At 42.1% G+C, this 12,871-nt stretch overlaps 1 protein-coding gene across 3 annotated transcripts in view; it reads right to left on the reverse strand.

The window, feature by feature from the left end:
- Positions 1-2,506: 2,506 nt before the first annotated feature.
- Positions 2,507-12,871, reverse strand: part of MME (membrane metalloendopeptidase) — a 66,930-nt gene continuing 56,565 nt past the window's right edge. For all 3 annotated transcript variants that reach the window (XM_039487277.1, XM_039487279.1, XM_039487278.1), the window contains exons 20-23: positions 12,510-12,575; positions 9,068-9,163; positions 8,614-8,690; positions 2,507-3,972 (exon numbers count right to left, since the gene is read on the reverse strand). In XM_039487277.1, the coding sequence (XP_039343211.1) occupies positions 3,873-3,972; positions 8,614-8,690; positions 9,068-9,163; positions 12,510-12,575 (339 nt within the window). In that variant the 3' untranslated portion in view covers positions 2,507-3,872. The remainder of the gene's footprint in view (positions 3,973-8,613; positions 8,691-9,067; positions 9,164-12,509; positions 12,576-12,871) is intronic.

The following is a 12,871-nucleotide window of genomic DNA, read 5'->3' on the forward strand; positions in this document are numbered from 1 at the left end:
CACGCTCTATCCTCATGCTACCAATCCTCTCTTATTTGTTACCAAGTTGTTGACACAAGCCTCCAATGCACATTTGTTAAACTTTCCAACAAGCACCTTTGTGCTTTCTCATGCTGTCCCTCTGCTAGGGAAAGAAAAGGCTAAAGAATATTTAGGTAAGTTAGATGTATTCAGGTCAGCAGAGCCTAATGAAATTAATTCTATGGTGCTTCAGCTAGTTCCTGAAGTACATCTTGGAACCATTAGCGATTATCTTTGAGAAGTCATGGAGGATGGTTGAGGCCCCAGAGGACTGGAGGAAGGCAAACAAAGTACCTATCTTTAAAAAGAAAAAGGACTTGGAGAATTATAGACCACTCAGCGCAACATTAACTGGACACTTGAACAAATTATTAAACAATCATTTTGTAAGCACCTAGAGCATAATAGGGTTAAGAACAAATCATGTTGAAACTACTTTATTTTTTTTCTTTGAAAGGGTTACTACCTTGAGGGGTGGTGGTGGTGGGAAGCACTAGACTTATATATCTTGATTTTAGTAAGGCTTTTCACATAGTCCCACATGACATTTTCATAAACAAACTAGGGAAATGTGAAACACATCAAAGATTCTGAAGCATTCAGACAATACAGTAAGGGGGCCATATAAGTACCTAAGATAATAGATAGAGAGGGGTGAGAGAGGGATCCAGTAGAGAACGAAACACAATACAAGGATGTCTTTTTTTTTCTTGTTATTCCTCTTCTGTAATCTTTCTTTGGGGCCATTGTGTGACACCTTAGGCCCTAAGGTGTTCCGTCACTGCCTGCCCTGTAACCACGGGTACCTCTCTGCTGTGCAGCTTTGGCTCAGAGCCCTGATGCCAACAGCATGCCCACAGCACGGTAGCCTCACCTTGGCTTCCATCATCCTGGTTACTCATTGTAGGGTAACACCAACAGTCATTCTGGTCCTGAGTCTCCCTAAAACTATCTCCACTGTAGTGTCCAGTCCCTCTCACTGGGCCCTCACAGAAGATATTAAGTTTGCTGCCTCCAAAGAGACACCATATGTCCCAGCCTGCTAGTTTAGCTGAAGGCCTGCCCACATGTGGTTGAAATGCACAGCATTCAGATGGTTTGTGGTAAAACTAAAACTAAGCTCATTAACCAAAAATTTAGGATTAAGTGGGTTTCTAGTACAAATGAAAGAGATATGAAAAGTTACAAACTATACATGCTTTCTAGTGACTACATTTAACTTCAGGAAGTCTGAATATAAGGAGGTTTCTCATTTATCTTCAGTTTCCAGAGACTTTCAGCCTCCTTGGTTGAAAATCTCTATTTGTTTTTCCTCAGATATACAAGACCACTGGCCTCTTGTATCTGTCCAGTAATGGCTACCAAAATGGCTCTCTATCTTTGCTTATCTCTTCCAAAGTTCAATAACCTTATCCTCAGGAGGCAAGGAGGTTTCTTGGAGTTGCATCTTCCATCATCCATTGTTAAGAGGCCATCCCCCACACTGGTTTGCCTGATGACTTTGTCTACTTTGCATGTAAATGTAATTCCGTTGTCTCTCCTTGCTCAATTTACATTGGAAACACATTCAAGCAGGCAGAACCACATACCTTTGTCTAAGGTGGGGATGGTCTTAAATCCTGTTTGCCAAACACATGTTAAGAAAATATTTCCTGCACATATTTATAATTATTCATATATCAGCTGTACATACACCACACACTAATATTAATGATCAACATGTCACCAGTTTACATATAATATCTTCCAGGGCACCTTTTAGGTACAGATGATGACAATAGCGAGTTGGAGCAAGGAGAGTGCCAGGCCTGATATGAGTTATATTATGGTGTGCCCTCTGCCAGCTGGCACTGAAGGGCTCCCTAGGTCACACATTGCTATCCCCTTTGCTGTGGCTACAGGGGGACCCAGATGGAGTGGGATTAGAGTTGTCTTGTGCAAGGTCTTGGGAGGTAGAATTTGGAAAGCCAGCTCAGGGGTCTACACTGGGAATACATTGCAGAGCCAAGTTGTGTGTGGCTCTGTCAGGATCTCTGTACAATGGCTTTGGCAGTGCAGAGCTGGCAGATGGCCTGGGGGCTGCCACTATGCAGAGCCACTGCTGTTGTCCTTTGTAGAGTGGCAATGCAGTGGCTGGTGAGCTGCAGTAGCATCCACAGAGTATTTTTTCCTCTTGCTCTTGCACTAAGCCTGACTACTTGGGCAGGGTGCAGGAAGAGGACTTGGTGCTCTATGTTTTGATGTATTTTGTTTGTCAGCCTGCTGTGATGAACGCACGTGAGACAAAGACTAGCATAGTCCATTTTGGTGTAATTTCCCTAGGTTCCAAATTATCCATTTATTTTTTTAAACTATCACCAAACAATTTGAGTTCTCATGTTAATCATATCAGGCACCCCGGGAGTTTGGAATTTCTGTACCTCTACTGCAGACAACACATCTTTGTTATTGCACATCTCCTACAGAAAACACACACACACTGCAGTCATTGTAGACAACAATGAGCAGTTGGCTCATACTTTCAATTTATTATCAAAAGGTTTTCCCCAGATGACAAACTCAGAAAGCTAAAATGAACATAGTTTTTTAATTACAGTATACCCATTATAGAAGTCATTGGAGGTATGTGGTGTTTATTTTTGGAAGTCTTAACTGGCTTCGATACAAGAAGCAGTAAGTTCCTTGGCAACCTGCACGAGGGCATTTCATATATATCATAGTGTATTTAAAGCCTTTTGCCAGTACCGATTAAGGGTCCAATCTTGCAAACACTTATATAACTCTAATGACATAACCAGTCTCATTGACTTCAAATGGACTACTCACATCAACAAAGTCAAAGTATTTCCTGGATCAGGCCCTAAAAATTGAAAAAGTGAGTCTGAAAAGTTGTTTTTTTGTGCATCCCTTTAGAGATCTGTTTTATAGGCTTTGTCATATTATATCATACTATGTGTAACTAAAATTTCTCAATTATGCTGCCACTGATCAAATATATAACAATAACTTCAAGTCATAAGTGTAGCTCAGAATTAAATATAAAAACTATGATTTATATATTACTACAAATCTTTTAAAAAGACCAAGTTTAGAGAGAACAAGAAAACCCTTAGAAAACTGTGAAGGGGTCTTAGATCACAACATTACTGATTATAAACTCAAAAATTAATAAATTAGCTACATTTTCATTTTGGCTGGAAAGTAGTAAATAAAACCAAGTAAATAGTGAATTCAGCCTTTAAACATTGGAATAATTACTGAGAAATTATTTAAGTGAATTACAACAGGTCTTTGGACTTTTCTAATATAAATCATTTCAAGTAAAAATGAAAACAAACATTTGGTAGAACACATTTATCATGACAGAAGAGGGCACAGAGTCCGACATTTTTTATATGAACTGTTGTCTCATTATATTTTGGTGTCCAAGATAGGGTGTTACTTAATATCTTCTTCCTCCATCTGATCAGAAATATTAGCATACATTCTCAAAGGAGTAGATGATTAAGTGTTCCCCAGTGAGAATAAAAAAATCTGTAGACCAAATGGGAAACAGAATTAAACTATAACAACAATGTTGTTTAAAAGTGAAGCAATAGGTACACAATTAAGTGATTTATATTTTGCAAAGTTTGGTCATAAAAAAGCAGCTTATATATTTGTTGCCTTGGCTATAAACCTTAATTTGAAGAATCGATTGTTTTGAATCTCTGATCTCACAGATATTGTTGGGTTTTTTTTGTCCGCTAACAAATGACTTTTGTCATTTCCTTCCCCCAGTCCTCCCAGGAAGTTCCAAATTTCTGTTTGCATGGGAAGTTTGTCCTTGGGCTGCCTGGTTTATAGCTCTGTCACCAAACACGGCACTTTTTTGCAGGGTCCATGTACTCTGTCGTGGTGCATGAAAAGGCTTCGGTAAACTCTGCAGAGTTCTGCAATGATCCTATGACCCTTTAAAACAAAAACAAAAAGAAGTTGGCACCACTGATTCTCTTTAAGACGCAACTTAAAATAAAAGCTAACTGTTATTTTCTGCATCTCAAAATATTTCAAGAAACATCCATAATTCTAAGCTTTTTCAAGTTATCCCCCTTTCTCCTCTAAAATTGTAGTGGCCTAACTAAATTTTTATTTTTCCAATTTGCATATTCCCTATCACATACAAAAGAAGATGACCCGTAGAAACACAGGCCTGATATTATTTCCATTGATGTCTATTGGAGTCAAACTCTCATTGACATAATAGGAACAGGGTAATGGCCTTTCGTTAGTTTTGGTGAAAAATTTTCAGACAGCTCCACTTGTGCTTTAAGTCCTCTGTAAAAAGTAGGTAAAACCTAGAGCTGGAGGAATATTGAAGAAGTTTTTTGTTAGGATTCATTGCATTTGACTATAGTCATGCCCCTTTTTCTGGTCACTGTCCACAAATATTCTAGTGAACAAGTTTTCTGGAAGAAATGTTGACATAAACAGTAGATTTTAAGTGAATTTTGGGAAATGCTAGTAAAAAGCAATTTTCAGATTTGTATTGTGAAACCTGATTCTAAGAATTACACCCCTCCCATGGCAGAAATATACCCTGTGACCTATACATCTAGTCAAAACAACTCCAGTATTTAATGTCAAATATCAAATAGTGGCACTGAATTGATTGTGAAAAAGAATTATTTGCAGAAATCATTTTCTGAATAATTTCAATAACAATTAGATTCAATATAATCAAGACCTGTCTGTGGAAATTGTGAGCAGTAATAGAGGTGAAGCAGTTTATCAGATTACATTTGTTACGAATTACTGGATCGGCCCTGTAAAATCAAAAGGGGAATATTTGGTAAGTATTGTCAGGAGCCATCAGCAGCACATGGGACCAAATAGAAGAGAGAAAAGAAAACAAAGATGGCTTTCTAGTAAGTGATCCAGCAAAGCCTTGACCAACCCCAGGGCTGGAGTCACTGAAGTGGGATTTTGCCAAAAACATAGCCAAAGATATTCTGTGTGTAATAAAATCTGACTTACAGCTGGCATTATTTTTGATCTATTGGCAGTGGAGAACAAATCCTGCTTTTTTTTAGTTATGTCATTAGTACCATAAGGTGAGTCACATGAGCAGGATTTGACTTGTATCTGTTGTTATATCTGATTTGTTTTAACATGGAATAACAATCAAATGCAAATTAGCTGAAAAATTACTTCATTTCTTTTTCCTCCGTTAGTGACACCTAAATCTAAGGCTTCCTTTCACATTTATTTTATTGTGGTTAGATATTGTATTCTATTGCTACATTTATTCAAATTGTAACAAATGTAATCTGATCAACAACTTCAGGTTTCTACAAGCTTCTGTTATTCCCCATCCAGTGCTCAAAACACCCAATCCATACATTAAAAAACATATAATGCAAATAACAGAGCAATATAAAGAACTGCCCATCCCACCTTGACAGAGAAATAAATCAGCTCCAGCAAATGCAACAGGCATAAAATAAACCTATACATTTTGAGTCCATATTACTTTTTGATACAAGTTTTATATATTTAAATTAAATATATTGTAGTTTTAGATATGATTCTAATATGTACAAAGATGCTTTATATTTTAGAGTTTTATGTTGGGCCTGATCCTGCAAATCATTACATTAATATCAATGAGATTTCTCATGTAAGATGACTTGTGTGAGTAAAAGTCTGCAGGATTAGGCACATGTCTTGTTTGTAGCCACCTATATAGATATAAAATAGTAGTGAGATTTAATGTATGACATTGAAGCAAAGTGCATCCAAATATAAATGCATAAAGACATCAAGCCGATTAATTTACAAGAACTAATGAACTGTACAAATTAATAACACAAATATGAGGCAAAGCTATAAAGAACTGCCGCAGACCCACATTAACATTGTGCCTAGATTCAGCGGATTGCAGGAGTTTTAAATATAATTGCCTTGGGGAGAGGTTTGCAGATTACACAGAAACGCCCACACCAAAATGCCAGTTTAATGACAACCGCAGGAACAGTCACTGCTTTCACCAAATATTTGAATATGTGGGATAAGCAATAATTCTCTGGTAAAGAGTGAGGGTTAAGAAAGAAAGCCCTTTGGAAGTGATGTGATGAACTGTAGCAGAAAATAATGTGATCAGCGGGAGTGCAAGTGCTGTAGGGTTCACAATGATTTTTGTGGCTAGCACAGTTATTGTGGCATCCACCAATTGGATTTATAAGAACAAACACCGTGTTTTTATGTTGCTCAAACTGAATGTTGTGCTGGTTTAGGTTAAAATGTAAGAGTCCTAATCAGCCCACACTGTCTGCAGCATCTCGGCACCTAAACCTCATAAGCAGGGCCAGGGGCGGCTCTAGACATTTTGCCGCCGCAAGCACGGCGGCATGCCATGGGGGGCGCTCTGCCGGTCGCCGGTCCCGTGGCTCTGGTGGACCTCCCGCAGGCATGCCTGCGGAGGGTCCGCTGGTCCCGCGGCTTTGATGGAACCGCGGGACCAGCGGACCCTCTGCAGGCACGCCTGCGGGAGGTCCACTGGAGTCGCCTGCCGCCCTCCCGGCGACCGGCAGAGCGCCCCACATGGCATGCCGCCCCAAGCACGCGCTTGGCGTGCTGGGGCCTGGAGCCACCCCTGAGTAGGGCCCTACCAAATTCAGAGTCCATTTTGGTCAGTTTCATGACCAGGGTTTTTTTAAATTAGTCAATTTCACATTTTCAGAAGTTTACCTCTGAAATTTCAAGGTGTGGTAACCAGGGGGGGTCCCAGCCCAAAAGTGGAGGGTTGCAAGGCTATTGTAGGGGGGCCATGGGATTGCCACCCTCACTTCTGCCTTGGTGCTGGCAGGGGTGCTGCCTTCAGAGCTGGGCAGCCAGAGAAGAAGGCTGCTGATTGGGTGCCCGGCTCCAAAGCCACTGCCAGCAGCACACAGAAGTGAGGGTAACAGGTTATGGGAGCGTGGGTTACCATCTCTGTGGTTTTCCCAGCAGTCTTCTACCCGAGTGGGGGGCTGACAGCTGGAGCTGCAGCCTCCGCGTGGGGGAGGAGGGGTGACATCTGGAGCAGCCTCTCTGAGTGGGGAGGACACAGCTGGAGCCGTGGAGCTTACTGCAGCTGGGGGAGATTCCGGAGGTGGGTCTGAACTGCCCTGGGAGCAGCCCCTGCAGGGGAAAAGGAAGTCAGGCAGCCTAGCTGACTCTTTAGACTGTCAGGAGTACTGAGCAAGTGCAGCTGCAGGGCCTTCCTCCTGACACCCCCTCAGACACGGAGTCAGCTTTCTCTAAAATTGGTCGGCTTGTCAGGGGGAAGGCCTGCAGCTGCACCTGCTTGGTAATCCTGAGAGCCCAACAAGTCAGCTAGGCTGGCTGACGGACTGCCCTGCCTGACTGGCTGAGGAAGCTAGCAGGCCGGTTCTCAAGTCAGCAGGAGCAGTAGGTTGCCGGTTGCTCAATGCACATGTCCACAGATCTGCTTCCCTGTGCTTGTCTCTCTTTCCAAGCTCTTCTCCGCCACTGCTCCAGCCTAGACCCTGCCCTGCTCCCAGTCCTGTCCCAGCTTTGCTTTTGCCTCTGAAACAGCCCTACTGCTGCCTTCCCTGACTCCTGGTAATGCACTTCTGACCCTCGGTTCTGATTCCTGGCTCCCACCCTATCTTGCCCCTTGGTTCTGGCATTTGGACTCCTACCCCTAGGCATGACCAGCTATGACTCTACTCTCCATCACACCACAGTGCATGGGTCTGTTGTTGCTCAAGGGATGGAGAATCTCTGTCACCAGCCTTTTTTTTTCTTCCCTCTTGTTAGGGATAGGGAGGGAACAGGGACCTTGTTTCCCTTGTTTGTGTACAGTGCCCAGTACAATGTTGCCCGAGTCCTGTTTGTGGCCCTACCTCAGTATAATTAAATAGTAATAATGTAGGTCTAGGGATACAGTCACACTGTCTGTGCAATACCAGTGAAGGAAAAGACCCAATTCAGACAATAAAAAACAAAACAAAAATACCCCTGGAGTTCTGGAGGGTGCTCCTGCTTCTGATTTGGTGTGATGCCTGCATATCTTTACGCAACGACTCCCACCATAGAGAGAGGCCCATCCTCCTCCCTTTCATTATCCCTATTTGTGGAGAGACCATTTGATTTCTTCATCTTTCCCTGACTGAGCCCTCTCCCCTTAGAGCTGTCAAGAGAGACATACAAAGTGAAATCCTTGCCCCGATGAAATCAGTGGGAGTTTTGCCATTGACTTCAGCAGAGCCAGGATTTCAATCCTAGCCTTCAGGCCACGCAGCCCCTTAAGTCACTTCCCTGTCTGTCTTTCAGCCATCTTGGGGAGAACCTTAGCAGAGGCTCCCTGCTCTAACTTAAATGAACATGATCATAGGAGGCAACATGGAAAGGACACAGGCCTGGAAGTCTGCAATCTATTCCCGGCTCTGTCACTGACCTGCTGTCTGACCTTGAGATAGTCATGTCACTTCTTTGTGTCACATCCATAAAATGAGGATAATGATACTTGCCCTGCTTTGTAGAGTGCTCTGATATCTACAATGAAAAGCTACCTTACAGCCGAGGATGATGATTATAAACACTGACCTGAATTTGCCTGGGCTATGCGAATCAGTTTTAATGGAGTTGACAGCATATTCTGGACGGTATGTTCCACACCATATCTAGAAACATATCAGAAAGAAAGTGATCTGTTGTGAATAAGATTTTTCAGGAGAAGTGCTGCTTTAGTTTTATTACGAAACATTTAATGCTGGAGAACACATTTCAAATTGGACCACAGTGAAAATATGTGGATTCTATAAAACCCCACATACTGTAGTGCATTTTCACAGGCATTTGAGCCTAGCAGACTTACTCCTGCATGAATTCAAGTGTGTAGCTAGGATTAACATCCTGTCTGCTTTGCTATGGCCACTGCTCAATTTAACAATCCTGCCAGCTCTTGTTAGAATGAGAAAAGTCAGACTGCTGTTCCAGCTTACAGTGAAATTGTAACTCAAAATGATTGTCAAACCTTCAGTCAAGAAGGATACAATACCTGTGCAAAGTTCAGGAAGAACAGCTGCTTATGGTTCATGTCAAGCCCGGGAAGCAGTTTTTCTTTTCCATTTTTTTTGACAAAGTTTTCATAGGCCTGCAAAACAAATGGAGCAGAAATGTTATGATTTCCTATTTCCCTTATCAAAATGGCACTATAATGAGAAGGAACATGGATTATTTGACATACTACAGCAAGACTATCTTAGGTATCCTCTCTGGCTGAATACCACCGATGTGCAGCATAGGAAAGAAATGCAATGGCCTGATTGACCCAGGGCCTGATTCTCCTCTCAGATCAGTTTTACAGTGGTGTAGCTCCACAGAGTTCAGGCAGTTACTCCAGATTTATACTGGGGTAAGTGAGGGGAGGCTTAGGCCCAAGGAATGCAATTTACTGACAGAAAAGGAAACACAGCGATAGCATTGTCTCAGTAGGAAAGGTGTGATAGCTGGTAATATGTCATGCCCTCGGCATCTAGATGTCATGCACTTTTTTATAGGAAAGATAATGTACAGGAGAAGAATTGTGCTTGTATGACAATAACAATATAGACTGTAGGCAATAACTCTAGACAATAACCTCCCCACTTCAGCAAGCTTTACATTAGTTAATATTTTATCAGATCCCATTTAACTGTCATGTACTTGCGCTGCATTTCCCAGCATTACTAATTACCTAGGGCTAGATTGTCCCCCACCATGGTAAAAACCATGGCAGGGGGCTTCTGGGAGATTCCCTCATATCCAAGGTTTACATCCTTATAGAGTATTTCCTGGAGTCCTCCTCCCCATCCCTCTCCCCAAATCCTATAAAGACTCTAGGGGGGGTTGAAAAATGTTTACCAGAGCTCTGCTCCAGACAGCACCAGCTGAATTTAAGCCCTGCTCATATCATCTCCTTGTGGACGGGGGGATTGAACTTCCACAGACAAGAGTGAGGGGCCAACTTCCAAATCTGGCAGGCCCCAGAGAGCCAATCACATGGAGGCCCTGACCCTCAGTCACTCTAACAGGGACTACCCCACCGTGGCCCCCAGAGCCTGGGGCTATGTAGAAAAGTTAATGCAGCCTGATGCTGTGCTGTCTTCCTAAAGTACAGTGCCTGAGACCAGAATAAGGAGACGATGTTCATCTCACCCACCCATTCTTCCTCTCAGACCACCTGGACGCTGCACTATGCAGAGTGAGCTCTGCTGCCTAGGTGAAGGGACAGCAGTGGGAGTGGACTGAGCAGCTTCTGCGCATGAAGGAGCCCTCTGTGCCTGGGCTCAAGGGGGCACAATCTGTCTCCAAGATGATTAGTGTATAAACAGAGGCTTTATTCTGCTGTTTAATCAGCTAACATTTCTAGCCTGATCCTTTCCATGATATTACAGTTAGAGCTGTGGGGTTACAAGTTTCAGTTGCAGCAAAAATCACCATCTTCTCCAATTTCACACAATACACAAATGTTATTCTTTTCCCAAATTCTTTGTTTTCTCCATGACTGTAAGTAATTTCAAATTATTTAATTAAATTAAATCCATAGGCTGTTACCACAGGAATTACGACAATGCTTCAGTTATAAGATCTATTAGATCAGAATCTGGTCTGACTCATGTGGTGTGAATGTGGAGTAACTTCACTCCTCTTACGCCATATTTACACAGTAGGCAATCAGAATCTGATTCATACCCACTTCTGGTGTAAAACTGATTTTGTGGTGACAAATGCAACATTTCTTGATGAAAAAGAAAATTTCCCCATGGCTTCTTTTATGAAAATGCAGGCCATTTTCAGGCTGTAATTAAGTTGATTTGTTAGTCTGTAGGTTCTTTTTATTTTGAAAAGAAGAAAAAGTGTTCATTGGCAGAAATGGTGAAACTTTTCCCTGAAATAAATTCTTGTAAAATCTTGCAAAAAATCTGTTGTCATCAAGTGAAACTTGCTCCTCTCACATGTTCATAATACAGCCCATATCTGTGATATCACAGTAACTCTGAAGACCCAGTTCCTTCGTGGTAGTACTGCTGACTTGCGAGTATTCCCTATACTAGTTTTGCTCTGGCTCCCATTGACTTGAGTCAGGATAATGTCCTGTGTATTTGTGCTGTCTTGTTTAAATGCTAAATATTCCACTAAACCAGGGCTTGGATTGAGCTTTTAGGTAGCAGTATGACATACCAGCTCCTCTTTCTGGCTGCTGCTTCGTTCTCCAGAATCTAAGCTTTCCAGGAACTCTCTAGTGAACTGAGCATAACTGATGCAGTGATTCCTGTGTTTGCAGAACCTGAAACAATAGCTCTGAGAGGTCCGAGCTGCCCCATTTGTTCCAGGGGTGCTCTGGTGTGGAGTGATAATTCATTAAGTGTCAAAATTGTGAAATATTTCACTCTGATTAAAGTGGAAAAGGGGAGGGCAGGTCATATTATGAGGATCTACATCATCTGCTGTTATGGACAGCTCACTGTGATGCCACAAGAGTGGAACTGGGAAAGTACTGCCATTTGCCCATCCCAAACCTAAGAAGCCTAGAAGAGCCTAGCAAGGCATCTGGGCCTAGGGTTGCCAACCCTCTAGGATTGGCCTGGAGTCTCCCGGAATCGGCATTGATCTCCTGGTGACTATTGAAAGCAATCCAGGAGATTTTAATAGGATATTTTAAGAAAATGACATTATGTTGGGAAAAAAAAAATCTCCCGGAATAGCTTCAGTCAGAGTGGGAACCCTATTTGGGTCCCCACTAGGGTGACCATATGTCCTGATTTCATAGGGACAGTCCCGATTTTTGGGTCATTTTCTTATATAGGCTCCTATTACCCCCCCGTCCTGATTTTTCACATTTGCTGTCTGGTCACCCTAGCCCCCACCCAGGGGTAGCCTAGCACAAGGAGCCCACAGAGCTGATGGGTGTATTTGGACCTCAGTAAGGGGGAACTAAGCCCTGAAAGCAAGCAGGATCATATTTTGAACATCTGAGCAATCTACTGTGAATGGCGTTCCATGTGGGCGGAGACTGTTTTGTGGGTGGAGCTTGGAAGACTACTGTTACCTTTCCCTGCCATTCATAAACAGAATGCTGGTGAACAGACATAGACAACAGGTCAATATGATAATTCAGTCAGGTTAAAGTTTGTGTGCCATTGATTCACTAAGTGTTTTCATTCTACAAATTCTTTATGCCCAATGAGTAATAGTGAGAGAGACCTATAATGGGCAATAATAAACGAAAGAACACTAGGAATAGAGAATCCCTTCTCTAAAGTGAGTAATATACTGAACAAAAGGTAACAAGGTTTCCGTTGTTTTCAAAGCTGACTCGGTGACAGAGAATTACAGTAAAGTGTCATTCTGTCTTTGCCACATAAAAACTGCTTCCCTCCACCAAGGCACTTTATTAAATTTGTTTCAACAGTAATAATCTCAACTGTGAGGACAGAGAGAAAATGGATCTTTCTCACCTTATAAGCTTGTCTAACACCTCCATTATCAGCAATGTTTTCTCCCAGTGTATTGATTCCACTCAGCTGCAAAGAGAGAAATGAAAAAGTTGCAGGTTTTCTGGCAGGAAAAGCTTCTCTATCCTGGGAATTACAGTGCTAAACTTCTGAATATCTCCTGTTTATTTACCCACTTTGGCCTTGACTAGAGGTCTCAGGTTCCAAAGCAGAGATGAGTGAATGGCAAAAATTTCAAGAAAGCCCCCCCAAATTTGAATGTTTAACAGAAGATTTAAGTTAATGCATCTGAACATTGTCTGCCTCTCTTGTCTCCAAACCCTAATTCCCTCCTTCTTGATACAATAAGCATTTTATGGCTGTCA

Source organism: Mauremys reevesii, linkage group 9 (assembly GCF_016161935.1).
Source record: "Mauremys reevesii isolate NIE-2019 linkage group 9, ASM1616193v1, whole genome shotgun sequence".
Classification (NCBI taxonomy): Eukaryota; Metazoa; Chordata; order Testudines; family Geoemydidae; genus Mauremys; species Mauremys reevesii.